Source organism: Camelus bactrianus, chromosome 12 (assembly GCF_048773025.1).
Source record: "Camelus bactrianus isolate YW-2024 breed Bactrian camel chromosome 12, ASM4877302v1, whole genome shotgun sequence".
In the NCBI taxonomy this organism is placed as follows: Eukaryota; Metazoa; Chordata; class Mammalia; order Artiodactyla; family Camelidae; genus Camelus; species Camelus bactrianus.
Genome location: NC_133550.1, coordinates 14,487,855 through 14,515,782, shown reverse-complemented (window position 1 = coordinate 14,515,782; position 27,928 = coordinate 14,487,855). Strand labels below are relative to the sequence as shown.

The window sequence follows — 27,928 nt, the reverse complement described above, 5'->3', positions numbered from 1 at the left end:
AGAATAACTCATCTGACCAAACAACAGTTTGAGATCACAGGAAATTTACTGTAGAAACAACAGAAATGGCAATCCCTTCAAGGTACAAACTTCAACCAGGAAATGATGGGTCGCAGCACTCTCCAGAGGACCCAGGCTCAGCCCAGGAGCTGCCCCAAGAGAATCATGCCATGCACACTGTGTTGGGACTCAGCAAGCAAGTGGAGGCGACTTCAGGTCTTAGAAGCAAAGCCACCTTTCCTCTCTTAGGGCCCACAAGGTCCCCCCGTTCATTGGCTGTCCTTCCTGTCCCCCTTGAGCATATCTCAAGCATCTTATGTGAGACCCCAAATAAAGAGTCACATTCTCAGAAAGTGCTCAGCATAACAGAGATCAAGAGGCAGAAGGGACTTTGTCATCTGGGAAAGAGCATTAAGCTACCTTGCAAATAACACGCAGCTTGCAGACTGGTTCGGACCCAAGTCTACTTCTCAGACTCCTCAGGACCTGGGCACCTGGATAGAGCAGTGCTGGGCTGCACACACCCAGCCTGTTGGACAATTCTCAAGGGCTTGTATGGAGCAGAGTTCAGGAGGGGCCACACTTGCAAAGAATGGCGCTGTCAGGAGGGGCAGGACAGAACAGAGCTGGATTGCTGTCCATCACCTCTTCCACTCACCGTTAATTATGATCCTCCCCGTGGACAAGGACTCTTGGTCTCTGAATACCTCCACCTTGGGCTATAAACCCAGAGGATAATACTTATTAATGTCTTAAGACAGAGACCCAGAATCAAGACCAGACAGGACTTACAGGTGTCTGATGTGGGCAGTATATCCATACTCTCCATTAATAATAAAGTGTGAGGCTACAGACCAAGAGGCAAGAGTCGGTCCCTGGTTCAGAGGTTCCCCTTGCCAAGCTAGCTTGCCTTGTCATCAACCACTCGCCCAAAGGTCTCATTTTGCAGGTCTCCTAAGGGCTAGGTTATTGTTCACGGAGTAGCCCAGGTCCAGGAAAGGGACGGAGCCTGGGAGTGAGAAACCTGGTGTTCCTGGCATCAACTCTCCATTATCCACCTTGCAGACGCTCTACAGGCTCTTCTTTTCCATGGCTAAACTGGGCCCCTGGGTATCTCCAGGGACAGAAGAAGGGCCAGCTGAGTGGAGTCTGAGTTGAGAATGTACAGGCGGTGTTTTGACTGCCAGCCAGTGCCCTCCAAAGAGAGATCTGCTGTTTGGGGTTATGCACCTGGCAAAATTGCTAAGACCCATGGTGAAAAGGTAAGTGAGAGGGGTCAGGAGGGACATGGGGGAGGGGACAGGAGAGAGCCCTGCCTTGTGGGGGCCTGTGAGCCAAGAGGCACCGCTGTCGCAGAAGCCTTGGCCTCTACTCCAGGATTCGCCTGTGGGTGGTGTTGGTAGACGTTTGGATGATCTGCACGTGGGAGGAGCCGCCGCCGCTTCTGCCCTGGTACTTGCTGCTGCCTTTGCTGCTGGCTCTGCTGCTCCCTCCGTAGCTCCCGCCGCTGCCACTTCCGTAACCACCTCCACTGCCCCCTCGGGAGCCCCCTCCGTAGCCGCCCACGCCCCCGCGGGAGCCGCCGCCACCGCCGCCGCCGCCGCTGTAACCGCCGCTGTAACCTCCAGAGCCTCGGCCCCCTCCGCTGACGCTCACTTGGCTGCTGTGCACAGCTGTTGGGGGAGCGTAGGACTGGGGTGAGCAGGACTGGGCAGGGGACCCCGCCTGCACCCACCCTTGGGGCAGCCCCCTACATCCTTCATCACTGGCAGCGTCTGACTTGACAAAAGATACATTGGTGAAGATATCCCCATTTCAAAAGTATTCCTCATGCTACAAAGGGGTGTCAGGGCACATTTTCATTATTGCTATACCCTAAAGAGTTCTAAGCCACTGCTGATTATTAGGTATCATAGAAATCAAGACAAAGAAGAACTAACATCGTAACAATTTATTGCAACTAATTTCTCCCGGCTTTGCAGTGGCGCTCATTTATTTTGGTTTTCATTGTGTAGGACTGAACACGAAAATGCCCACTGCCAGGTCCCTGCTGGCCAGCCCTCCTGGACCCTCCCTCTCCCGGCACCAGCCAAGCCCACTCCTGGGTTCTGCTACTTACAGACACTGACGTGGCTCTGCAGCTCCCCTGACATCCTGTAAAACCAAAGCCCACACATCAGCCAAACTCACAAGGCCTGAAGGTCAGAACACAGGCAGCAGCCTGGAGACATCAGGAGCAGGGAAGGTGTGTGCAGGGCAGGAAGGTCGGGGAGCCGGTGGGACCAGAGGGGATTTTAAACATTTTCGTGAAGTCTTTTAGCATTGGGGGGTCACCACCTGGCTGCAGCTTCGGTTCGGGTACGGAGACTTTCTGCTTGGAGGCGGGGCAATGATGACAATGACCCAGCCAACTCACACACCCTCTGCCTCTGACTTGAACATTTCTGCTCACCCTGGGCTACCAACCTTCCCAGAAAAGCTGGGATTGTCTTCTCTCCAAATAGTCCCACTGCTCCAGCTGCAACCTGAGCCTCGGCCCCAGAAACAAGCCCACCTGCACTCCTCGCCCTCCAGCAGCTTGCGGTAGGTGGCGATCTCCACGTCCAGGGCCAGCTTGACTCCCAGCAGCGCCTGGTAGTCACGCAGCAGCCGAGTCATCTCCTCCTTGGACTGCTGCAGGGCGGCCTCCATGTCCTGCAGCTTCTGCTGCGCGTCCTGGAGGGCCCGATCTCCTCTCTCCTCTGCATCCGAAATGGCCATGTGCATCTGGTCGATCTGCTCGGGAGATGGTCATGGAGAAGAACCATGCAGGGTGGTGAGTTTCAAGAGTCTCCAAAAGCAGAGCATTATGGGAGGTGGCACATCTGGTCGGCCGCCCTGAACACCCATCTCACCTGCTTCTTGACATTGCTGATCTCTGACTGCAGCCTCTGAATGGTGAGGTTGAGCTCCGAGATCTCCATCTTGCTGGTCTTCAGCTCATCTCCATGTCTTCCCGCTGAGATCTGGAGCTCCTGGTACTGAGGGTCAAGGGCAGCATCATGGTCAGCCTGCTGCTCAACACAAGCTCCCCCAGGAAGGAGTGGGTCTGCCTTCCCAGACCCCGCCCAAGTCTCTCTCCCCCAGGCAAGGTCCTAGAGTAAGCCTCCCTAGAGCTGTAACCACATACACACTCACACCTATACGGAACCTCCCTCATCTGAGCTGTGACAACATACACACACACACACACACACACACACACACACACACACACACACACACCTGTGTTTTGAGACAGAGATTCAGAATCAGGAAGTCCACCCTCTCCATCAACACCAAGGTGTGAGCCTTCCTCATTCCCATCAGTCTCTGGGCCAGACCCACATCCCCAACAGACAGACCTGCTTCTTGATGCTCTTTTATCTCCTTTGCTCACATCTAAGCCTTACCCTCACTGGGGGCTCTCTCACTTTTTCCACCCCACCATATTCCTTCCTACCCTTTTCCAGAATGATTTCCCTAACATCAGGACCTCATTTCCTCACAGGTCCTCAGCATGCTCCACGATTATTCGCATCTTCCTGTCTCCATTTCTGCATCTAAGTGGCCCCGTCAATAGAAACCCTACCCACAGCCCCTCTACAAACCCATGCTTTCAACCACTGTAATGAAGGAAGCAAGGGGGAGGGCTGGTGCACGGGTATCTCTGCATTTAACTTTCACTGTTGACCACCTGCCTCCCCAGTCTGATGCCAAAATCCATGCCACTAAGAACATCTGCCTACAGGGCAGCAGGACAGAGGTCAGCGGGGATTGGAGTTGGCCACAGGTAATCTACAAAGCTGTCCGAGTGCTAGGTGTTCAGAATTTAAGTGACTAGCCTTTGACTCTGAACTTCAGTCTTCACCTTCTAGAAAGGTCCAAGTCAATTTGTGTTAAACAAGTTACCAAGGATGTGCCCAAAGACTTAGCTACAAAGATGTTTATCTGATAATTGGGGGCATATTCTTACCACAGAATACCATGCTGCTGTTAAAAATGATATAAAATATTTGATGTCACAGGAAGGCATTCATAAGCAATAAATGAAAGAGACAAGTACAAAACTGTATTTTTAAGGATGTCATTATGAAAAAATCAGAACAAAAAACATTGTGGTGGTTGAGAGCAGGGATTGGTAGGTGGCACACTTAAGTTTAATTAAATTCTGCCTCTGCTGCTTCCCAGCCACAAGACGTGAGGGAAATTAGATGATTTCAGACTCTATTATCTCTAAAATAGGGATAATCAAATCTTTACCTCGTAGGGTTGTTGTAAGGAGTTCATGAAATAATATATGTAAAGCACTTAGCGATGCCGGGTACATGGGAGTTTTCAATAAATGTTAGCTGCCAAGAACTGATGGAAAATATGCTGACATATTTAAAATGGTAGTGGGATATGAGTGATCTTTATCTGCAATCTTGACATCTTCTATAACAAACATATTTTACTTTAGAAAGTCCATACATGTTCTGGGAGGCACGTTTTGTTCAGGGGTGCCAAGTCTGGGCTGGGGATGGCAGTGCTCACCTTGGTCTGGTACAGCACCTCAGCCTCAGCCTTGCTCTTCTGTGTGATCAGCTCATACTCCGTCCGCACCGCATCAATGATGCTGTCCAGATCCAGGAAGCGGTTATTGTCCATGGACAGGATGACATTGGTGTTCGTTACATTAGTATACTTGTGAGACGGCTCCTGCAAGGCACGAAGCACAGGCTGACTTCTTCTGCTCACCTCCTGGGACTTCAGTTTCCCTCCACTGTCCCCAAAGCTCTCTGGGGAAGCCAGAAGCCTGGGTCAGACAGGAGCCTCAGGGGAAAGTTCCTTGAATTGTTGTTGTGCACCAAGAGGCACCTTCACTAAAGATACAGGCACCCAGACCTAGCCTCCAGGGAGAAGAAAGGAGCCGGAACTCAGAGCCCATCACACCTCTCCTGGACCCTCCATCCTTGCCTTATCTGTCTTGGCTGCCATCTTGACAGGCAGGCTTGCTCCTTGAAGCCACGTGAACTCTCAGAGGCAATAGAAAAGATTCCATTTGGGCAGACGCTCAGACTCACTTTTGAGTCTGGGCTCCACCATTAACCAGCTGGGTGTCTCTTGCCTCAGTTCTCTCATCTGTAGACTGGGGATACCCAAGACCCAGGAAAGCTCCCAGCACAGCATCTGGCCCACGGCAGGTAACCCCAAGTTAGATCCTCAATAATAGGACCAGGGGAGTAGGAGCGTGTCATCGCCCACCTCCACAGTCTTCATCTCTGTTGCCTTTAAGATCCACACTGTCCTCGCCCACAGAGTTCCCTGATAGCCCTGCTGACTTCCCAGCACCCACAAAGATTTCTGGTTGCCCCTCTATGTCCCGGGTGTTAACCTCATTTCCCAGACCAAAGTGGGGACTGCTTCACCTTCTCCTGCCTCCCATCTCCAGCACCCCAACCCTGGAATCTTGAGCTTCGGGGGTTGGAAGGATGGCTGATGTCAGGCCCACTGAGTTGAGGTGACTGAGGAGAGACACCCCTAGTGGGAAATGTTTGCTTCCAGCCCTCCCCCTCTTACAGCCTATACCCCTTGTCAGATGTAGAAAAAAGAAGGGTTTCTTAGGAGGACTGAACTCATCGTCTCTTCTACGTAGTGGAGATATTCACTCACCGATTGAATTACACAATTCTGGAAATCGACCTCCTGAAGCAGAACATTCAACTTGGACTGCAGATCCTCTTTGTTCAAATAAGCTGCATCCACATCCTGAACAGCAAGCCAAGACAGTCTGACTTTATTGCCCAAGTGTTGCCTGCCACTAGCTGTCTGGGTGGCCTCATGCAAGAGGCAAAGCCTCTCTGGGTTTATTTCCCTGCCTGCAAATTTCCTCACTTCACTCAAATAAAAGACCAGTAAACCCCGGCTTTCCTGGTCATAAGGAAGCATTCACCAGCTCTTCAGCCCCATCAGTCACACAAAATACCCCAGGTCCCTTCCCAGGTCCTAATTCTCCACATAACTGACACTCAAAGGCTGCCTGTTAATTGAATCCCACATTCAGGACCCTGGAGAGATGACAAACTCAAGGATTCCTAAAGCTTCATATTAGCATCGCTTTCAGGCTTACTGCTTCAATGCCAGGGCCCCAGCATTTGGGATATATGTTCAATAGGCTGGCCCCAAGCCCACCTGTCCACCCGTCGGTCACACAGCATCCCACAGGAAGCCCTCCCTCTGCTCAGCCTCCTGAGCCCACAGTCCCCCCTGAGACTCCCCTTATCCTCACCTTCTTCAGGACGACAAAGTCATTCTCGCTGTTGGTCCTCCGGTTGACTTCTTCCTCGTACCTGTCGGGGGGAGGGGGGGGGGTCAGAACCTCGGACAGGCTGCAGGGGCTGGTCTGAGCACCTTGAGATTCCCCCATAGCAGGAGGCTCGGAGTTCCCCAAACTTTTACTGCCCTGGACTCGACATTCCCTGCCAGGGCCCGCCGCTCTCCCTGACAAGCAGCTGGAACCACCTCCTGGCTCTCCAGCTCAACAGAGGGGACAACATCACAACATGGAAAACCCAAAGCCACATAGAATGCCCCACAAATGTCCTTTTTATTTTGATGTGTGACCTTTGTAAATATGTCAAGCTCGATCATTTTTCTAACTAAGAACTAAAGTAATAACCACTTTCAGTAAATGTTTTTAACAAGAAAAAATTTTCACCTGCCATTCTACACCCCCATCACCTTCAGGGTGCATTTTATCTCTGCCTGTTGACTCACATGAACCTGACTCTCTACTGGCCCAGGTGATGTTAAGAGAAGCACCTTGCACCCCCAGCATGGTGGGGAGAGGCCGCTCAATTGTCTGCACGGTGCAGGAGCAGCTGACCTAGATTCAGGCAAGTCCTGTCACCCTTACCATTATTATTAATAATAGCTAGTGCTTACTGAGTGCTTCGTACATGCACACACAGCCTAAGAACGTATTAAGAATAATTTCGTCTAAACCAGTGGTTTCCCACGTGCGGTCCCCAGTCCACCAGCATCACTTGGGAGCATATTAGAAAGGCAAACCCTCTGGCCCCGCCCCAGACCTACTCGGTCAATCTGATCTTAACAAGCTGATGCGTGCTGCCCGTCTACCCCTCACAGCAATCCAGCAAGGAGGGCGCTTACTATCCCCCCTTTACTAATGTGAAAACTAAAAGCTTAGGAAGATGACCTTGCAGGCAGCCAGGAAGTGCAAAGCCCACACTGGAACTTGGGCTTACCTGGCTCCAACATCCATGAAGCTACTCTGCGTCCCCTCCCCACCCGATGCAGTTGGGAGCTGACTGGCCATACCATCGCCAGGGCTGCCATAAGCAAAATGGTGTCCCTATGGTTGTGTAGCACAGACCCTGCCTGGCTGCACCTGGTGGCCCTGGTCCCACCACCCCAACACGTTAACAGTAAGCAGAACCCCTTGCTCCGTGAATCAGTCCCCTGCCTCGCTACTCCTGACACCTTTACTCCTCCGGGAGCCTCACTTGTTCTTGAAGTCCTCCACGGCATCCTGCATGTTCCTGATCTCCGTATTCTGGCGCTTCTTCTCCGTATTGAGAAAATCCACCTGCCTCCGCAGGTTGCTGATATAGCTCTCCAAGATGGGCTCCAGGTTGTTGGTCCTAGTGGACGTATTTACCTGCTGCAGCAGCTCCCACTTCGTTTGTAGGACCTGATTCTGCTGCTCCAGAAATCGCACCTGAGAACAAGAGACCTCCAGGTTCACTCCCAGGCTGTGAGTTAGGGAAGCACCCCCACAGGTAGGAGGATCAGCAGCCTCACAGTATATCCAGACCTCAGAGAATCAGGACAGCCCCCCTAGGGGTCAGAAGGCTCTCTTTCTGGAACCAGGACACGTGAACCCAGTGTGGTTTCTGATGGTTGATGAATGGCCATAAAGTCAACCTCCCTAAAATTAACACTAAGCTGACTCTGGCAATGAAGGCAAGTCCCTGTCAACCGAGTGCCCTGTTTCCTTTGGCTCCACCCATTTACGTTTTACAGCTGTCCCTCCCCACACTCAGTTTCTCCGTGCCAACATCAGGAAATGGTGGTCCAGAGCATCTGAAACACTGACCCATCCAAGGCTCATTTCTCTTTGTGGTTGAAGCACTTCATATGATTGAGGAGAGGAGAAAATAAGAGCGGAGGGACAATTTGGCTTAAAATATTAAACTGATTCCTGAGCAAACTTGCCCGCATGTCCTCACCCTGCAGACCCCACCACCTCTGCCACTGACCAGTATGTTTTTCAAGAAGGTCACCTCATTTCAATGCTTTCATAACTCAGACAGAATCTTAAAAGTAAAAAAAAAAAAAAAAGTTTTTAATGTGTGATGCACTCTAGTGCCCCAAAGTAAAGACATGGGAGTGGTCTCATGTTTGGGAAATACCTATGTGACTCTCCCCTTCATTAGCAAGGACGATGGAGGGTGGACATCACCCTGTATTCTCACTGCCTCTCCCCCCAGCACTGTGCATGTGAATGTCAGGTACAGGGTCCAGAGAGCTGGTTGGCTGCGCAGACCAAGTGCATGGACTCTCCTTCACGTGATGATCAACTCTCATTTTACCTCTGCCGGCTGCCTGCAGAGGGAGCCTTCCCTCCCACGTCTTAGGTGAGGACAATGGATGTCTCCATGCTTTGCTCAGGTGTGTACACACACACATGCACGCACGCGCACACACACTCACACATGCACGCGTGCACTCAGAGCCTTCACGCTGCTCACTAAACCCTTCAGCTTGAGGACTGTTGCACCTGGTGGCCACAATGTTGCCTGATTTTCACAAGTGCAAGCAGGGGGTTCACAGCAGCTGTGGGTTAGAGGATCAGACCATACAGGGCCTGAAAGGATCTTGGCTTTTGTTCTTAATGAAACAGGAAGCCAACAGAGGATTCAAATGGAGGAGTGATGTGTTATGTTTTTAAAGGGTGGCTCTGGTGTGGTGCTGAGAATAAGCTGCACAGGATTAAGAGTAAAAGGAGGAAGCTCAGATCAGAAACTAGGGTCAGAAGTCACTGCAATAGAACCTGCGTCCCCTCCAGCCAGGCCAGAGCCCTCCTGGATGAGGACTCTCTCCTCGCGGTCATCACAGGCCAGGCCCTTAAGGAAGGACAGGAAGCCCTGGTCACCTGTACCCTGGCCTGTGCCCTCAGCCTCGTGCCATAAAACAGAGCAGATGTCCTGTTAATGGCAGGGAGCACAATCGAATGGGAGTCTCAGGACGTCGTTGCCTGCAGCCCATGGCCGTTTCACTCACCCCCAACCCTCTCTCCTCCCAACTCCTCCCTTGACCTAGCCTTGACCTTCCAGTAGTGTCTCCTTCACCTGTTGCCTCCTTGTTCCAGTCAGGACCCCCAGTCCCTGCCTGTGCCTGAGGTGTGATGCTGTTCAGCCACATTTCCCATCCACAGTGACAGTGATCGGAAGTAGCCAGAAGCACTTTGGCTACCTCTGGGCCTCGACACTCTTATCCCTCTGCCCCCAGCCTACGCACTGTCCTGTCCCCAGGGTTTGCCCACATCTCAAAGGCCAGGGACACAGCCCAGTGGTGGACTTTGGCCATGGCTACTCTGCAGTCAGGCCACCAGTCAAGTTCTGTCCTCGACACTGAACTCCTGTGGGAAAGTCACCCAGCATATAGGGCCCTCTGTGCACCGGGGTGCCTCCCACCGTATCCCAGGAGATAAGGAACTTTCTAGAGATCCCCCAACAGCTACCATGCTTCCATCCCTGGACAAAAGGAAATGCTGAAGGCAGATCTTTACCGTAGCTCTTCCTCTAGTGCAGCTTCTGCTTGGTGATTGGGACCCAACCAGACTTAACCTGACATTTAATCAAGGAACTAGGGAGAAGGGCTTCCTTGGCTCCATCTGGCCCATTGTTGGCCCAGGATGAGCTAAAATGAGGGACTCAGAATCCTGCATAGCCTGCTATTGGCCTTCGCCCCCAGCCTTCCCCGCCCTGCTTCTCCTGCCCTGTCTCGGTAGCACCATCCCCACCCCTCTCCTCTTCCCTCCGTTAAACCATGTTCTCCAGGAATTTTAACCATTTGAAATTCCCTAAAAGTGTCAAACTCTCATGCCTCCTGATTCTTCTCCCTGGAAATTTCCTCTCCCCTGAGAACCTGTTTGACTCTTTCTCTGCCTTCAAGACCTATGTCAGCCCAGAGCCCATCACACCCTCCTTTGCGCCACCATGGCCCAGGGACTTCTGTCCCTACTAACACACTTTCCACACTTGATCATCATCCTCTTCCCTTTCCATCTGGGCCCCGTTGAGGGCAGGACCTGTGTCCTTGTCACCCTGTAGCACCTGAGGTGTTGGGCATATAGTAGATGCTTGGTAATGTTTGTGGGCTGCATGGGTGGGCAGTGGATGGACAGATGGATGGATAGTGAATGGGTGGATGGATGAATGGATGGACAGATGGATGGATGGAGAATGGGTGGATGGATGAATGGATGGACAGATGGATGGATGGGTGAATGGGTGGATGAATGAATGGAAAGTGAAAAATGATGGACGAGAATGAGGTTATTACAGTATGTATTTTTTTCTGTTGGATATTTTCACACCTCGTATCAGCTTTCCTGCCAAAAGGAAGAAATAGAGAAAAATCCCCTCAATGAGCTCAATTGAGGCCTATGTGAAGTAAATGCTGTCTTAAGGTCCCAAGACATCTGGAAGGGACTGTCACCACCAAACTGAGACAGCGCAGTGTGCTGAGAGGCGGCAGGGCACAAGGTCATCTGGTCAGAGACCAGAGACTCTGCCTGCCGCTGGGCACTCACCTTGTCAATGAAGGAGGCAAACTTATTATTGAGAACCATGATCTGCTCCCGCTCCTGGGTCTTAACCCTCTGAATTTCAGGGTCCACCTCCAGGTGAAGTGGTTGTAAGAGGCTTTGGTTAATGGTCACCTCTTGGATGCCCCCCGGGGGACAAGAAGGACCAAAGCCCCCAAGCCTGAAATTGCTGCCTCCAAACCCAGCACCCCCCAAGCCACCTCCTCCATAGCCACCACCGCCAAAGCCACCACCCCCAAAGCCACCACTGCCAAAGCCACCACCACCCCCAAAGCCACCACCTCCAAGGCCGCTACCCGCAAAGCTGCCACCCCCAAAGCATCTGCCGCCTCCAAACCCCCCTCCTGCTCCCCCACCCTGGCGGAAACCACTAGCGTTTCTCCCCACTAGGCTGAAGCAGATGCTTCTGCTGCCACCCAGATTGAAGAGGCTCCTGGAGCCAAACCCCCTGGCCGGGCTCCCGTACCCACCACCGCCACACCTCCCTCCGACCCGGCACACAGACCCCACAGCCTGACTCCCACCACCGGAGCCCGCAGAGGAGCCAGCGCTGTAAACCCGCCTGCTCCTTGAGCTAAACGCTGACTGGGAACTAAACTGGCGGCTCATGGTTCCTGGCGCATCCAGAGAAGCAGACAAGAGAAAGGGCCCAGCTGGATAGAAGGAGGCAGAGACCAGGGAGAGAAGGAACTATGACTCCTTTGGCAAGAGATCTGGCTCAGTCCCTATATATACAAGGACTCGTTTGGGCTGGGCACTTTCTGAAGCCTGGGAGGAGAGTATTTATGTTTGGTTTGCCTGCCAGCAACATCTGTTTAAAATTTCACGCCTCTGAGTTGCAGAAATCACACTGTAGACAAACTTCCCCAACTTGATCATTTATCATTCATCTCTCGCCATTTAGAAATCAGAGTGCAATATTCTCTCCTGATCAAGTTGCTGGAAACTCCTACCTGGTTTCCCCCAAATCATTGGTTGATAGCTTCCTCAGAAACGCCACCATTGAGTTGTTTGTTTTGGGGAGCGCCCAGGAGACTGGGGCAAAGCAAGGGGTTGTCTAGTTGCCTTGGGACCAGAGCTGGGACAAGGGTGGAGACTTCTGCCGCCATGGCATGATCCTGGCGGGGTAACAGTTGTGTTCTGACCTCCCCACACCCTGCTCCTGTCCCCCACTCTTCCCCCAATGCACACCCTGCAAATTTTAGTCACATAAAAACATGGTTCTGCGGTCATTGAGTGCAAACGAAAGCCAAGAGACCCTGCCCAAGACTGCCCACATTTTTCTGGGTGCATCATGTGCTGCTCTGTATACCTCGGGCTCCTCAAATACAAAACAGCTGAGGTCCTATGCCACTAAAGCTCTGTGGTTGCAGATACGTTGAGCATCTCCCAGGACCTACCATTGTCTTCTGGACCAAAAGACAAATTATTCCAAAAATCTCTCTCTCTTTCTTTTTTTTTTTTTTTAATTCCCAATCTATCGTGGACCAATGCTTTTATAAAATAGAATTTCAAAAATTACCCTTATAGGGAGATTTTTTTTAAGATATACAAAATACCAGTCTCAATTTTATTATTTTAAACTTAACAGACACAAAACTGTTCCATTGCTAAAAGGAATAATTTTCTAAACAGTTATTCTCATATTTTGTTTATATGTCTTTTCAAACCAGTAGCAAACCACGTGTGAGCCAGCACTGCTGAGTGGGCCCTCGTTCTAGGAAGCACTACACTGCTCAGCAACCATGGGCAAAGCTCATTCAACGAGCAGCCTGAGAACTCAGAAAAGTTAAGAATGCAGAGATGAGTGGCCTAAAAAGTAACATAGGAAGTAAGTTGATTTATTGAGGCTGTAGGAGGGTTTTTTCCTAGTGCCCATGCTCCTTTGTTTTTGTGCAATAAAGTTGGAGCCGAAATCCCAGCTGCCAACAGCTGTGTGGTGGGAAAGAGCAAGAGAGGTGCTGGGGAGCAGCAGTGAGGAGTGTCCCGGGGCTGGGAGGGGCTCTGCGGGCAGCCTCCATGCCTCCACACCTTCCCAGCTGCTCAGCAACTGTCTAGTGGGCCATCTCCAGAAGCCACCGTGGGACAGAAGAGAGAGTGAGCTTGAAAGTCAGTCACAAGAGCTGGTTTCAGCTCCCAGCCTGCTTCTACCCACCTGTGATCTCACCTCCTCCAGAGGCTTGGGTACTTAAAGTAATCGGAGTGTCTGCTTCTCCAGGAGTCAATACTATAAGGCATTGGAAAAAGCCCAGAACACATTAATAATTAAACACGCATAGATAAAGCTACTCTTAGATCCTGCTGGGATGACCAATGGTCCCACCTGGCCTGGACTTTCAGTGCTTAAACAGGACAGTCCCAGGCAAGTCAGGACAATTGCCAGCCTAGTCCAGGCATCTCAGGTCTGCACAGCCCTGTCCTGACCCTAACCCCCTCAGGGAGCTCTTGGTAAGAGAAGGAAGCCAAGCCTCAGCCCCTAAACACAGGAGGCACAAGGAGAAAACCAGGAGAACCAGAAGAAGAAAAGGAAAGTGGAGCCAGGGATTGAGATAGGTCAGTGAGACAGAGTTGCCTGAAGGCATGGATACTGAGTCAGGTCTGGGCAGAGAAAACAAAGGGTATATGGAGAAGGGACAATGGGGTCCAGGCAGGAAGCAGCAATGGTGTGGGAAAGATCCTTGGGTTGGGCATCTCAAAACCCAGCTTTGAATCCTGCGTCTGCCCCTTCCCGGCCTCATGGCTTGGACACTTAGCTCCCTGAGCCTCAGTTTCCTGGCCTGTGAAACAAGGCCAATAATCCTAGCTTCACAGGCTGACTCTAGTGGATAGCTGACCCAATATGCAAACTCCAGAGAGCCATGCAAGTGGAGTTCCCGCCCCCGCCACCCTCACGTCGTCTTCCCTGGAGGCTCTGGACCACGTGAGCTGAGCTCTCACCTGCTGCGATGCTTTTTACATCACTCACTTTCAACTCTTGGTATGAAGGATGCCCATAATTAAACCCTTCATGTGTGTCTCTACTGCCAATGAAATAAACAAGAATCTTCCCCAGGTTTATTTTACTCCCAGGCTGAATAGGGAGAAGTATTCAATTGGGATGAAATAAAAGAGTTTAGGAAACCCAGACAGCAGAGTTTAGGAAACCTCTTTGATCTCTGGCTGTGACTATCCCAGCACCCAGTGCCCACACCCCGATCTAACTCGTCAGGTGGTGACTCCCATGAAGCTCTGGGACAAGGGGGTGCCCAGCAAATGCTGCTAACTGAGCCTTTGGTGGAGGCCGATAGCTGTTCTCTCTTCCCTCCACACAAGAGAAAGTTGGCTTAAAGTGAGGCAAGAGAGATTTCACTTGTACTGAAGGAGTTGCTTAACCTCAGGTCAGTATTAGACAGTGGGTGGGGTTTCTAGGTCAAAATGCTATTCCTAAAGAAAACCCTTCAATTGGTTGGATGGCATGGAGCAGCAGTTTCGAAACTTGCTACATGTTGGAATCATCTGGAGAGCTTCAAAAACTTCGGGTGCCCGTGCCCATCCCTAGAGACCGGGATTTCACTCATCTGGGGGGCAGGCTGGGCTTTGGAATTTTTTAAAAGGTTCCAGGGGTTTTAATGGGCAGACAAGTTTGGGAATCCCCTGCCTGGAGGAAGCAGGGGGATGAATGAAATGGCATCTTGAGATTCCATTCAGTCTGAGAACAAAAGAATGATAGTGATCATTGTACTAACAGTTAACCTCTTACCAAGTGCTTCCTTTTTTTTTTTTTTTTAAATTGAAGTATAGTCAGTACAATGTGTCAATTTTCTGGTGTACAGCATAATAGTTCAGTCATACTTATACAGACATAGATTCATCTTCATTTTGTTTTTCATAGGTTGCTACCCGAGTGTTTTCAGCGGCCCATGCACTGTGCTGGGTCTACAGCATGGAGAGTCTCATTGAATCTAAAAACTAACATTGTAAGGAAGGGATTCTTATTCTTACCCTTACTTTACAGATGGGAGAGAGGAGACTTGGAGAGATAAAAGAAATTGTCCAAGAACCCACAGACGAAAGTGGTGGAATGGAAACGAGAACCCAGGCACTCCCACTCCGGAACCACATGTATTGCAGAAGAGGTGGAGTCTCTGGAGAGACAGGCGCCCCTTCCCTCATCTCCATGTCTCTTCACACCTGCCACCCATGCTGTCCTTAAAAGGTAAGTGCGAAGTCAGTTGAGGGCTCCAACTTGCCCTGCCTGCCTCCCAGGTACTGAAACCCAGAGCTGCCAAGAGGGTGAGGCCCAGGACAGCTATCAGCCACCAGATCACAGTCTCTGGCAGCAGTGGGAGGCAGAGTTCGAGAGGAGTTGCTGGTGTGACTGGCAGGGGCAGCTCCTGCATATCTGCTCCCCATCTCACCCTGTGTCGCCCACGTCTGGAGGAGGATAACACCGGGCAGCATAGAAGAGTGGCAGGGCACGGGGACAGGGGCAGGACCCCTTGGGCAGAGAAAGGGAGGGAGGGATAATTTCCCTACCAGCCCCCACCTGGGGAGGAGGGGAGAGCTACAGCCCTGGTGTAGGTATGGGGGCCTTTAATCTCCTTGAAATGGGAGCTTTTGGACCCCTGGGCCCAAAGGGAGGTGATGATGTGACAGGGATGAAGGAGAAGAGCCACAGGGGTGGAATCGAAGCTCCCAGCCTTGGCCACCCACACCCTCAGATCACTGTTCTCCCTGCGGAGTGTCAGACCCGGACAGGTGACAGACACCATCAGCCCAGTGCCTTCATTTTATGAGAAGGAAATGGATACAAAGAGAAGAAAGGACTGGGTCAAGGTCACGAGGAAAAGCTGGTGGAGTAGCTAGAACGAGAGCTTCAGTATCCTCCCTGCCCATCCAAAGGAGGACTGGAGGCCTAGGAGGAATTCCTGGCAGCCTCTGTGCCCTGGGAGGGATGGGTACCTGGGGAGCTCCACCTCCAGTTCCTGCAGGGTGGGAAGATGGTGCTGGGCTCGCAGGAACACCCCTGCTGAATCCTTGTCTTGATTTCTGGATTAGAGTGAGTGTGGATATTTGGGGCAATAACTAAGACTTCAGTCTCCTCCTCAGGCCCCAAACCAGCCAGGACCCTACCTCCGATATCCTTTTGACTAGAATCCCAGCCCACACCCTGGAAACCAAGGATCAGGCAGCATCTCTCACATCAAATCTAAGAGGGGCTCTTGGACTGGAAGTCCTCACAAGGTGTCAGAGCAGCCATGTGCGTTCTCATGGCCAAGGTCCAAAGATCCCCCACACCCACTGCTAACCCCCCACCCCCATAAAAACCCAGCTGCTCTCCTGAGCTGCCTCTTGGGGAGAGAAACAGTGTGTGCTGCTGGCCAGGTAATTAGCCCAGATGGGCCTTTTTAGGAGGTGAAGGCACAGGGATCCCAGGAGAGACACAGGCCTGCACCCGCTCCTCTGCCACGGCCATGGCTTTGCCCCCAGGCCAGCACCATGACCGATGCACCTCTGCTCTGGGGAAGCTGGGGCCTCATTGGGGAAATGAGGGAGGCAGAGGAGCAATTCCTCCTGCCCGTGGGCAGGCCCAGCTTCTCTGGGGAGCCAGGCACTTAGATGTGGGTGCTCAGGGTTAAGGAGAGACTTGACAACGCGTGGCCCAGTAGCTGACATATGCTGCTGGGCCGGGGACAGCATGTGGGAAAGAGATAAAGAGGGAGAAGCATGTGGGGCTGCATCAGGTTGCAGGACCCGGGCCAGGAGGCCTTGGCAGGGAGGGCCAGGTGAAGGGCTCAGCTCTGGTGCTCTGGGCAGAGTCTTCCCCGTGGCCTGCAGTTGGAGGGAATGCTGGCTGCCCCATGAAGACCCGTTCCTCGACACCAGGTGAGCTCTGAGCCGAGTCTCACCAAGGAGAGGCCAGCCCCCTGGCATCTGGGACTCAGCAAAGAAGGTCTTGGGCAGGGCAGCTGCAGCCTTGAACTGGGCTCAGCCCTGAAGGAGACTACTCTGAGGGACAGGGCAGCCTCCCCAAAGTGCCCTGACCCTCCCACCCAGGGAGCCATCAGAGCGGTGTCCTGGGAAGCACCCTGGCCAGAAGCAGGAGGCCCTGGCTCCAGGCTCCCGACACTCTGGGCCTCCATTTAGTCAGTCATGAAATGAAAGTAATGACTCTCTGCTCTGCCTATTGAAGAGAGAGGTTGGGAGGTGATTTAAGTAGAGGAAAAGACTTTATAAACAGGAGAGCAGAAGCACTGTGTGAACTGAGGGGCTACTACAGCAGGAGAAAGGCAAGTCAGGGGCGCTGGCTGCCGGCAGGCTCTGTAATTAACATCGGACAGACCTCTTCCCGTAGGGGAGGTTCACAGCTCTGTTTTACAGATGAGTGAAAAATAGAGCTTGGAAGTTAAGTCGCTTGTCCAAGGCCATGTGTGGCAGAGCCAAGCCTCCAACTCAGTTCTGTCCCAGTCTGGAGCCCAGGCTTGTGGCCCCACGGGCCATCCTGTGTCTGTTCCTGCCCAGAGCTCAGCACGTGGAGGAAGCCCTGACTTTGAACAGTTGACTCAGACTTGATCACATTTGGGAAATGGCAGGTGAAAACAGAGTGTGGAATCAGGAGCAAAGTCACAGATGCCACCACACATTGGTGCAAGCATGGTCCCCGGGAGGGCACTTTGCATCAGGTCCCCAGCCGAGGGGATGGTTTGTGCTGCACCATCTCCTTCCTTCCTGGTCAAGGTCATGGGCCTGATTTTGCAAGCTGGTGGGCCACAGTCTGGAGCCATGGACCACTGGGACACTAAGAAGTGCACAGTTGGTGACTTTTGCCTCCCCTGGCCTCTAAATGAGGCCCAAGTGTGAGGCCCCTCTGCCCCTCCCCTCATCCATCTCCTGGCCACCCCTTCCTGCCAGGCACTGCACTGACCTCTTCTGGCTGGCTCTGCCTCTGTCCCAGAGACCATGAAGAGTCCTCGGACTTAAACCCCCTTCCCTCTTCCCTTTATAGCCCAAATGGGCCCATCATTGAGGAACCAAAGAGCAGCCCAGCCCCACCGTCATGCCTCTGATGATCAGCCTGGCCCCTTGGCCTCTCCTGTCCCATAGCACCTGGGACACTCGTTGCCCCTACCACACTCATAAATCAAACAAGAACATCTTCCCTCCATTCAACCTGTGTGGAGGCCCTTGGAGGGCCGGCCTCACACCTGGGACAGCCCCCTACCTCCCCAGCACCCAGTCAGCCATGTACAACTCAGGAAGTCCGCTCTTGGTTCCTCTAAAAAGCCAAGCCACAGCCTGACAATCATACATGCCGATACTTGATAATACCTGACACCTGTGGACTGTCTTCAACTTTTTAAAACCCTTTCACTTATCTGACCCGACAGACAAATGGGCAAACGCACTGCCCGCAGACACACATCCCCCTGTGACTCACAGACAAAATACTTTCGTACAACCCATGACTCCAGATGGAAATGACACAAGCATTAAGCGTGAACTAGATTTGAAGACTGATGCAGTCAGAACCTGTCTGCTATCCCAGCCTAACCGTTGACTCTGCTTTCTGCTAAAAGGCGTGAAAACTAGAGCAGGAAGTGAGGTCCGGCACAGTGTCCAGAGGACCCAGCAGCAGTGCCCGGCCCTTGTTTTCCTACGACTTCATTCTCTCCAACGGATCCAGCATGGACCACTACCCATTCAGTCATCTCTCCAAACATCCATTCATTCTCTCAGCAATCATTAGCCAAGTCCCCACTTATGTCAGGCACCAGGCTACCCAAGAGGAATGCAGTGATGCACAAGACAGGGTCCATGGTCTAGAGAAACTCACAGATGTACTGAAGGAGGGGTCAGTTGTGTAAACAATGCCTTAGAGTACATTGGGATCAGTGTTTTTGACAGAAGATCAAAGGACTAGGGGCAGAAGAGGAAGAAAGGCATCAGAGAGGTCATTTTGAGCGGGCTATTGAGGGATGAGTAGGAGTGGGCCCAGTGGGTAGACAATAGGAGACAGGCACCCCCAATAGACAGGAAAACATTTCAAATATGGGTGAGGGAGTGTTGGTGACAGATCCCATCTGCTTGCAGAACAGGGGACATGGAGGAGGAAGACAGGTGATAAGGAGATGAAGTTGTGGGTTGAAACTGATGGTGGTCTCTGCGTGCTGTGCTGCAGTACTGAGCCTTCACTCTATGCGCATCGGCCCTCAGTGCTGACGGCAACTCAGGCCCACTGGACAGCTTTTACAAATCCAGAGCCTGAAGCCCCATTCTTGACTCCTGACCTCCGGAATCAGAATCTTAGGGAAAGTGGCCCAGGCACCTGTATTTTTTTAAAGCTCCAGTTTGCTTTAATTCTGATGGACTAATTTTTATAAAACAAGGAACTTCTTAAAGGACGAAAATTCTACATTTTTATGAAAGGCTGGGGGAACAAGGAGAGTCAGTCACTTGCTCTGTCTTCAGACCAGATGTCAAGTTTCATCTAGTCCAAGAGACTGGGCCCACCATTCAGCCTTTAGATGCAGGTGCCGATGGTTGCGAAGCACCACCAGAGCGATTCAAAGGGGACGGGGAGCTTCGAAACACATGACTGAGAACAATAAAAGGCAAAACCAGAGCCTGGGGCAAAATGTTCACAATACATAAATCTGATGGATCTCAAAAACATCCTGATGAACGAAAGAAGCCAGACACAAAAAGAATATGCTCTGTATGATTCCGTTTGTATGAAATTCTAGAAGAGGCAAAACTAAGCTGTAGTGACAGAAGGCAAGCCCAGCCTGGGCCTGAGGGCTGGTGGGCGACTGACTGCAAAGGGGCGGGAGAGCATTTTGGAAGATGGTCTAGATTTTGATTGTGGTTGTAGTCACACAGGTATGTATATTTGTCAAAACTCACTGAAACAGTCCTCCGAAAATGGACGCGTTGTTACTGTATGCAAATTACACCTCAATGAAGTTGATTTTAAAAAGGGGACAGGAAGAGGGGACAGGAGGACAGAATACTTATGTTGAAGACAATATGAGCTCTGGGCTGTTCTTTGGAATAGCTATTCCAAGGAACTTTACTGTATTGATTTGTCCCTATGTATACCAGGCCATCGTCCCCTATGGGAAGAGCCATGTTATTTGCATCTCTGTAACTAGCAACCTCATGCTACATGGATGAATTGGTGCTCGAAGAAATTTAAATAAATGAATAAAAGAAAGCTGGCCAACTCACCCAGGGAAGAATAGGTAACATGAAAAGAACAGCAGATTAAAGAAGGAACTCAGGAGAACATCAGTGCTTAAATATTTTATTTTTAATTATAAAATATTAAAATAATACAGAAAACAATAGAACAAACACCTGTGTGCTCACCACCAAGGTTAACCAGATGTACATCTCTCTTTCAATCATTTAAGTGTTATAGAGATCTCAATTTGATGACCATGGGAGAAAAAAAAAAAAAAACAGACACAGAAATCAACTGCAGATCTAAATGTGAATGATAAAACAGTACACCTTTTAGAAAACACCAAGAACACTGTCATGACCTTAAAGTATACGGCAAGGTATAGAACACAAAAAGCACCACACAAAATAAAAATAAAATACATAAAAAATAAAATACAAAAAAATAAAAAAACATTAAAAATAAAAATGCGTCATTAGCCATTATGGGGCATGCAAATTATAACCACAGAGCTATACAATGGTACCCCTTCCAAAAAAGCTAAAACAAAAGAAAGAAATTACCAAGCGTTAACAAGAGTGTGGAGCAACCGGAACTCTCCTACACCGCTAACATGGCCACCTTGGGAAAGTGTTTGGAGCAACTCCTGTAGCTCAGCACACCCATACCCTATGGACCCAGCAATCTCACTACTAGATAGACACAGAGCCGTTGAGGGCACACATGTTTTCACCAAAAGACATGGACTAGAATATTCACTGCAGCACTGTTCATAAGCGCTGAAAACCAGAATCAAGTCCATGTCCATCACAGTAAAGTATGCAAATAAATTGGGGTTTAGACACACAATGACGTACTAATGAGAATGAATTATCTACACCTGCACAGCTTGTTTGATAATTCTCACTATATTGTATTAAGCAAAATTGTATTAAGCCACAACCTGTATGCTTCTATTTATGTAAAGTACAAAAATATTTAAAACCAACCTATGCTGTTAGAAATCAGCATAGCAGTTTCTTGGGATGAGAAGTGGTTAGAAGGGAGCCTGGGGTGGGGGCTTCTGGGGATCATGGGAATGGATGCTGAAGGGGCTTCACATAACTGGTGGGAGAAGGGGCTTAAATGGTATAGAACAGCCCCTCAGCCAAGAATCATCCTATTTGGCTTTGGAGCCACCCACACATCCATCCTCAGCCTCTGGGATCTAGGTCCTGAGCACTCAACCCCTCACTCCAGCCTAAATCCTTCTGATGGCGATCTGGTACCCACTGGGGTGACAGGCAAGCAGATGGCAAAGGGTAAGCAGGAGGTACCAGCGTGGCCCCCACATCATGTTGCAGGAAAACCACTTAGATAACAAAGACCTAGAAGAGACCTGTGTCCAGCCATCTCCTAGGAACAAGGCCAGGCAGGGTGTCGTGTTGCAGTAAGCATGTCTTAGGTTGCATTTTAGGGAGGATTTCTGGCAGAGAAAGCAGATGTGGAGAGGGAATACTAAGGAAGGCTTTGCAGTTGAGTTCTCTATGGCTTTTAACACAAGGTAAGAGAAAATGGGTTGACAGCAATCAAAATCTCTGGTCAGGGGATGCTAACTTTTAATGTCCAGATACAAAACGCAGTTCAGAATCAGAAGGTCTCAGAAAGCATGACTTTCTGTGCATATCTTCAGATAAGAGGAGTCTGGGGACAAGTGGAACCATGACATAGGCAGGAAATCACAAGCAATTTAATGTGACTAGAGCACAGGATTTGAGAAAGGAGACTCGGAAGATGAGGCTGGACAGGTGACTAAGGGTGGGACCATGAGGAACCTGATCTGCATGCCAGGACCTTGGACTTCACCCTGAACCTTGGACTTCACCCTGACAAGTGTCAGGGCCACTGAAGGACTTGGGCAGAAGAGTGGCACCATCAGACCTATGCTTTGGAAAGAATACTTCGATTCAGAATATAAACTGGATTAGAAGGAGGCTCTTTGAAGTTCATTTAAAAAGAGAATTTAAATCCAGGAGAACTTAGATGTTTTCTATTCCCCAAGCTGCCGCCTAGTTTTGACACATTCTCAAACTCGGCAGCATATTAGAATCACCTAGTGAACTTTAAAGATATCTGTGCCAGATTCCACCCCTTGAGACCTTGATCGGATTGGACTATGCCTGACATCAGAAATTTTGAAAGCTCCGCAATGATTCTTGTGTTAAGTTGAAAGCTAGAATGTGCAAAGTTTAGAGGAAGTAAAGTTGCTGTTGCGCTCTTGGTGCAAGGAGGAAGGTATGGAGAAACTTAAAAAAAAAAAAAGAACAGAACTGTGGCTCAGCCACTCCTCGCCAAACACAAAGTGAATGGCTTCAAAGGCTCAGCATGCAGCTTGGGCTTGAGGGCATGTTGGGAGACCCAGCTCTTACATTCAAAGTATTTTAGCCCATCAGGTGAAGCAAGACTTATGGCCCAGAGCAGCGCAAGGTCTGGTGTGACAAACTCTGGTCAGAGGGCAAGAGAAGGGGGCCAAGCTCAAGGTAGGTCACAGAGGTTGGCAGAGAAGACAGAAACGTGTGACCCTGAAGGATGGATGAGTGGGCTATGTGGAGGAGGGAGAGTGGGCTATGTGTTCTTCCTTATTCTGTAAGGCCAGCAGCACTTGGTCAAGCAGTTACCTTGGAAAAGATGATATTAAATGAGGCGGACCAAGGCCATAGCTATCCTATATGTGCCTTTGTGCAGGTTAGATCAAGGTGCCCCCTCTGAAAAGATGCAGCCCCAGGGGAGACTTGGTGAGCACAGGGTGGGCTGAATCTCTGCCCCCCACCTCACCCCCTCAGCTGGAAGTCTTGGCAGTAAAGCTGCACAAACATTTGCCCCTGATGGGAATGCAAAATGGCACAATCACTCTTAAAAACAGTTCGGCAATTTTTTATAAAGTTAAAAACACCATATGGCCAGAGCTCCCAGCCCTGGGTTTTTACCTTAGAGAAATGAGAACTTAGATTCACCCAAAAACCTGTATATGAATGCTTACAGCAACTCTGTTTATAATCACAAAAACTGGTAACAAGCCAAATGTTCTTCAAGAAGTGAAGACATAAACAAACCACGGTATATCCACACAATGAAATATTCTCAACAATGAAAAGCAGCAAATGTTTGAGACACAAAACAGCTTGGATGAATCTCCGAGGCATTGTGCTGAGCGAAAAAAAGTCAATCTCAAAAGGTTACCCACTGTGTGATTCTGTCATATGACAGTCTCAAAAAGACTATAAAAAGACTCAGAGGGGGAGGGTATAGCTCAGTGGTAGAGCACATGCTTAGCATGCACAAGGTCCTGGGTTCAATCCCCAGTACTTCGATTTAAAAAAAAAAAAAAAAAAGATTGTAAAAAGACTTAAAAAAATCTATAGTGACAGAAAAAAAATCAGTGGCTGCCTGTAGTTAGAGGTGGATGGAGTGTGTGACTATAAAAGAATAACAAGAGAGTTTAGGTGGGGTGATGGAACTGTTCTGTGCTTGTGGCTTCACGAATCTATACATGTATAACTTAAAATTTGTAGACTAGAACATACCAAAATCCCCATTTTAATGTATGATAATTTAAAATATGGATAAAGAAAAGAGGAACATTTTAAACAATATCACATTTGAGGGGAGCGGGGGAGACACAAACTTAATAGGGCACTAACTCTACAAGACAAATGACCAGGTTTCTTCAACAAATAAATTATAAGGGATAAAAAAAGAGGAGTGGGAATCTATACCTATGAACCAAATGCAATGCATGAACATTACTTAGACTCTGATTTTAATGAAAACATTCATGAGACATTATGGGAAATGTGAACTCAGGTTGGATAGTTGATCATATTAAAGAATTAATGATTATCCTGTTAAGAGTGATAATATTATGGTTATATTACTTGAAGACTTTTTATCTTTTAGAGAAACTTATGAAAAATTATGAATAAAATGATATGATGTCTGGGATTTGCTTCAACACAATCTGGAGGGGAAGGAGGAGTGGGTAGATTAGAGATAAAACAAGAGAATGAGTTGGTTTGTAGAGCTGGGTGATGGGTACAGAGGCATTGAGTACACTGTTCTACTTTCATACTGGTTTGAAATTTTCCATAATAAAAACATTTATAAAGAGCCACTTTCCCTAAGACTGAATGTGACACCTTTCTTCTCTATTATAAATAAGGAGTTTTTGTTTTAAATAGCAGTTTTTCCTTCCAGTACACCCAAGTGAAGATATCTTTGCATATAGCTCAAATTTCTAAGTGGCTGGAGCCAAGTCAGAGTAACAGGAAGTTGGGTGGCAGGATCAGAATCCAAAAATAATTTGACGGTTTGGCACCTGAGCCAAAATTAACAAGATTTAACAGAGATTAATGTAAATCAAAACTCTACTTCTGTTGAAACAAAACAAGCCCTGCAGTTCGGCACGGGGAGACACAGACTCACAATGGCTTGTATAAAATGGCACCAACTCAGGATGGGTCAGCTGCAGGAAGGGGCTGCCAAACTCACCTGCAGGGCTGGAGGATGCACACCAAGAAGCCTCATGCCCACCCTGCTCCTGAGCTAGTCAGACCTCCTTTGGAGGGTTGGATTGGGTCCCAGAAGTCCAGAGTACGTCTATGAGAGAGCATGCAAGATGGCAGGGGCATGCCAAAGCAGAGAAGGAAATGGAAGTGTTCAACCTGGAGAAGGAATTTGATAAAAGGAAAACCATCCTCAAACATTTGGAGGCTCTCAAGCACAAGAGGACTTAGGGCTGCTCCCTTGGCCACAGAGAGGAATAACTTGGACCAATGAGTGCAGTCAGCTCAGTATCCTCTGTGAGAGAGAGAGCGGTTGTCCCCCGGGGGGACTGCCAGTTGTAGAACGGTGTTTCAGAGAGGACTCCAGTGTCTAAAACGGGAGCTGCTCTTCGTGGCTCCTGAAGTCATTTCTACCCTTAAGAGTCTGACTCCTCAGAAATCAATAAACACCGGTAACCCTAGAAACGACAGAAATATCTTTCATTTATTGAGTACTTATCTTGTTCTGGGAGCTGTGCTAAGCTCTGCTATGCAATATATTATTTAATCAGTCCATCGGTCAACAAGTGCTATGGAGGGCACATTCTCTGTCCAGTATTGTGCAACATACAAACAGCACATGACATAATCCCTCTCTTTAAAGAATTTGTCATCTAGTTGCTAATCAAAATTTTCAAACATATAGTGCAATATCTGTATGAATAGTTTTCATTTTATAAAGCACTTTTCATGTATATTATTTCATGTATTCCTTGAAACATCCCTGAGAGGCAGATATTATTTTTATTACATTAATGAATACTAATAGCTCATATTTTAAATCACTCTCTTCCTCTGTGAGTGTCCAGTTTCCAGTGTTGTTCAGTATAAGCCTAGCCTCAACCAAGAGAAGACTAGCTTTTTGATTGAAGTATAGCTGATTTATAATATTGTGTTAATTTCAAGACTAGCTTTTTAATTTTCTTTGTTTCTATGCCCCTCTTGTCCCAATAATGAGTTAAATTTAAAATAATAACCCATGTTTTCTAAAAGGAAGCAAATATTCTAGTCATCCAATAATAAATACTCCCTACCAGGTAAGACAAAAAACAAAATGTGTTAAATTATATAAGTTTAATTATCCATAAAGACTAAGAGAGAGAAAGAGGGATTTTTTTTATTTTTTGGTCTTGATTTTCAAGGAAACACAATAAGATGGACAAAGTCTGGTCCTATTTTAAAGTTGAGCTTTGGAACAAATGTTTACTTGATCTGAAGCAGGAAACCTTTGAACAAATCAGAGACAGAGGAGGAACGGGGAGAAATCCAGCTTAGAGGGAGCAATGGTGAGAATCAGTCTCCTGAAACAGAAGAGTCCCACAGACATCCAGACTGCAGCACCAAGGACAGGGATGGGCTCGGAATAAAAGTAGTCCTCCGCCATCAAATACCTTACCCCCTAGCAAAACTACACATGTGTTATTAGCAAAATATGGAGGTTATAAGCAGGGATTCTGGGGTCCAACTACCCTTATCCAAACCCTGTCTCCACCACGTGCTGTGACCTTTGCCACAGTGTGATCTTTACCTCTCTGTGCCCTATTTTCCTCTATGTAAAATGGGGATAATCATACCTAATTTATAGGATCATTGTGAAGACTAAATGAGTTACATGTGAAATTCTCAAAACAATGTCTGGGCAGGTGGTGATTACTAAATAAAACTTTGCTTCAAATAATAATTTTTAAAAGAATAAAAAAAAAAACTTTGCTTCATTTATTGATTTCCCAGAACCTTGACATCTCAGGATATGAGGGGAAAAGGGAAGTGGAGTGCTATAGACAAAGTCTTGTGGGGGAGAGTTGGCTGCCATTGAATCACAAGGAATAAGGATATAGAGGCAGCTTTTGACCACATTGTCTCACCACTGTGGCCCAAAGACCCAATAGGGGAGGTAAGGGAAAGCTGCCTCGGAGATGAGCCAGGCTGGGCACTGTAGTTAGCCAACTAGCTATCACTGAGCCATTTGGAATTCTTGGCAAGGACCCCTGAAGCCAGTGTGCCAGCCCCAGGGTGTGGCCTGCCCTGGGACAGATCCAGAAAGAGTGAAGCATATCATGGCAGTTGGGCAGATTATAAAGTCTGACACAGTTGGCTTAACCCCAGAGGTCCCCTCAGCACTCCATTCTGTGCTCACCTCTCACCCACTTCACACCTGCCTGCGAAGATAACTCCCTGCAGGCCCCATTTCCAGCGTGCTGCCCTCTGATTCAGCAAGCACCGTGGGTCCCTGTTATTCTATGAAACTCATGGAGCCAAATGCATTGTTACATACTGCAGTTTAGTGAAGAAAAGAATCTGGGTCTGTTCCTTGGCTTGGGTCTTCACCTCCCAAATCTAGGGATCAATCCCCATGTTCAAGGGCTGCAGGAGTCTCTGAATGACAGTTACCTCCTGGAGGCCTGAGTTCAAACCCTGGTCCTCCAACTCCTAGTGACATGATCTTTGGCAAACCGTTTAACATACTGTGTCTTGATTTCCATCAATAGGATGAAGATAATAATATTATCTATCTCATAGGCTTGTTGTGAGGATTATGTTATTTTACAACAGGTCTTGGTGCCTAACAAGCACTCAGGACACATTAGCGCTCAGCTAATAGGGTCATCCTTAAGTACAATGGCAGAAACTCATCTCTCACATCAACTAAACAATGTGCCCTCTTATCACCACGGTCTTCATTCTCCAAAGTTCCTGTGATATGTGTTAGTGGGGAGGTAGGGGGAGTGCATGTGTGTGTGTCTAGCTATGTGGTTGGTGAGGCAGGGCCATCGGGCATGTGCAGATGGGAAAACTGGGCAGACTGATTCAGCCCTATATTATAAATTGTATTTAATTCTAACTGAACAGCAATAATTATGCAAAGCTGGAAAGAACTGACAGAAACCTAGCCTCAAGCCCTAGGTTTCCTTTATACGTCCATCGCAAAGGATTACTATTGGCTGGCTAAGACCCTGCATCTTAATTACCAGTTTTTCAGGGGAAAAGGTACATGAAATAAATTTATAGGTATCCAAATACAGACTGCATTGACCTTGACTGTGAGTAACCGCATCTTTAATAAGGCAGAAGTCCTGGCTTGAAACAACCAAATAACTAGTCTTAACAGTGAAAGTTGGTAAGGCGCTCTAACACATGCATTTGCCAATTGCTCTCCCCTGTTGCTGGTGAGAGTGGATCGGGAGAGGTCAGCCTAGCAGCCTGGAGGCGGAGAAAACGTTTAGGCAGCTAACAGGAGTCATTATTTCAGTGATCTTAGGCACCAGAGTGTGGTGCTCAGAAACTCAGCCAGTGGGAGAAAGAATGTCTAGAAGAGACAGAGAAGGCAGG

The 27,928-nt window shown here is 48.9% G+C and overlaps 1 protein-coding gene across 1 annotated transcript; it reads right to left on the bottom strand.

Annotated features, from left to right (window-relative positions):
* Positions 1–27: 27 nt before the first annotated feature.
* Positions 28–11,567, bottom strand: LOC105076370 (keratin, type II cytoskeletal 1b). Its single transcript, XM_045523596.2, has 9 exons — positions 10,841–11,567; positions 7,527–7,741; positions 6,290–6,350; positions 5,674–5,769; positions 4,555–4,719; positions 2,895–3,020; positions 2,555–2,775; positions 2,120–2,154; positions 28–1,673 (listed from the first exon to the last, which is right to left on the bottom strand). Exons 1-9 carry the CDS (start codon positions 11,462–11,464, stop codon positions 1,369–1,371), a joined length of 1,848 nt encoding a protein of 615 aa, XP_045379552.2. The 5' UTR covers positions 11,465–11,567; the 3' UTR covers positions 28–1,368.
* Between the last annotated feature and the right edge of the window lie 16,361 nt (positions 11,568–27,928).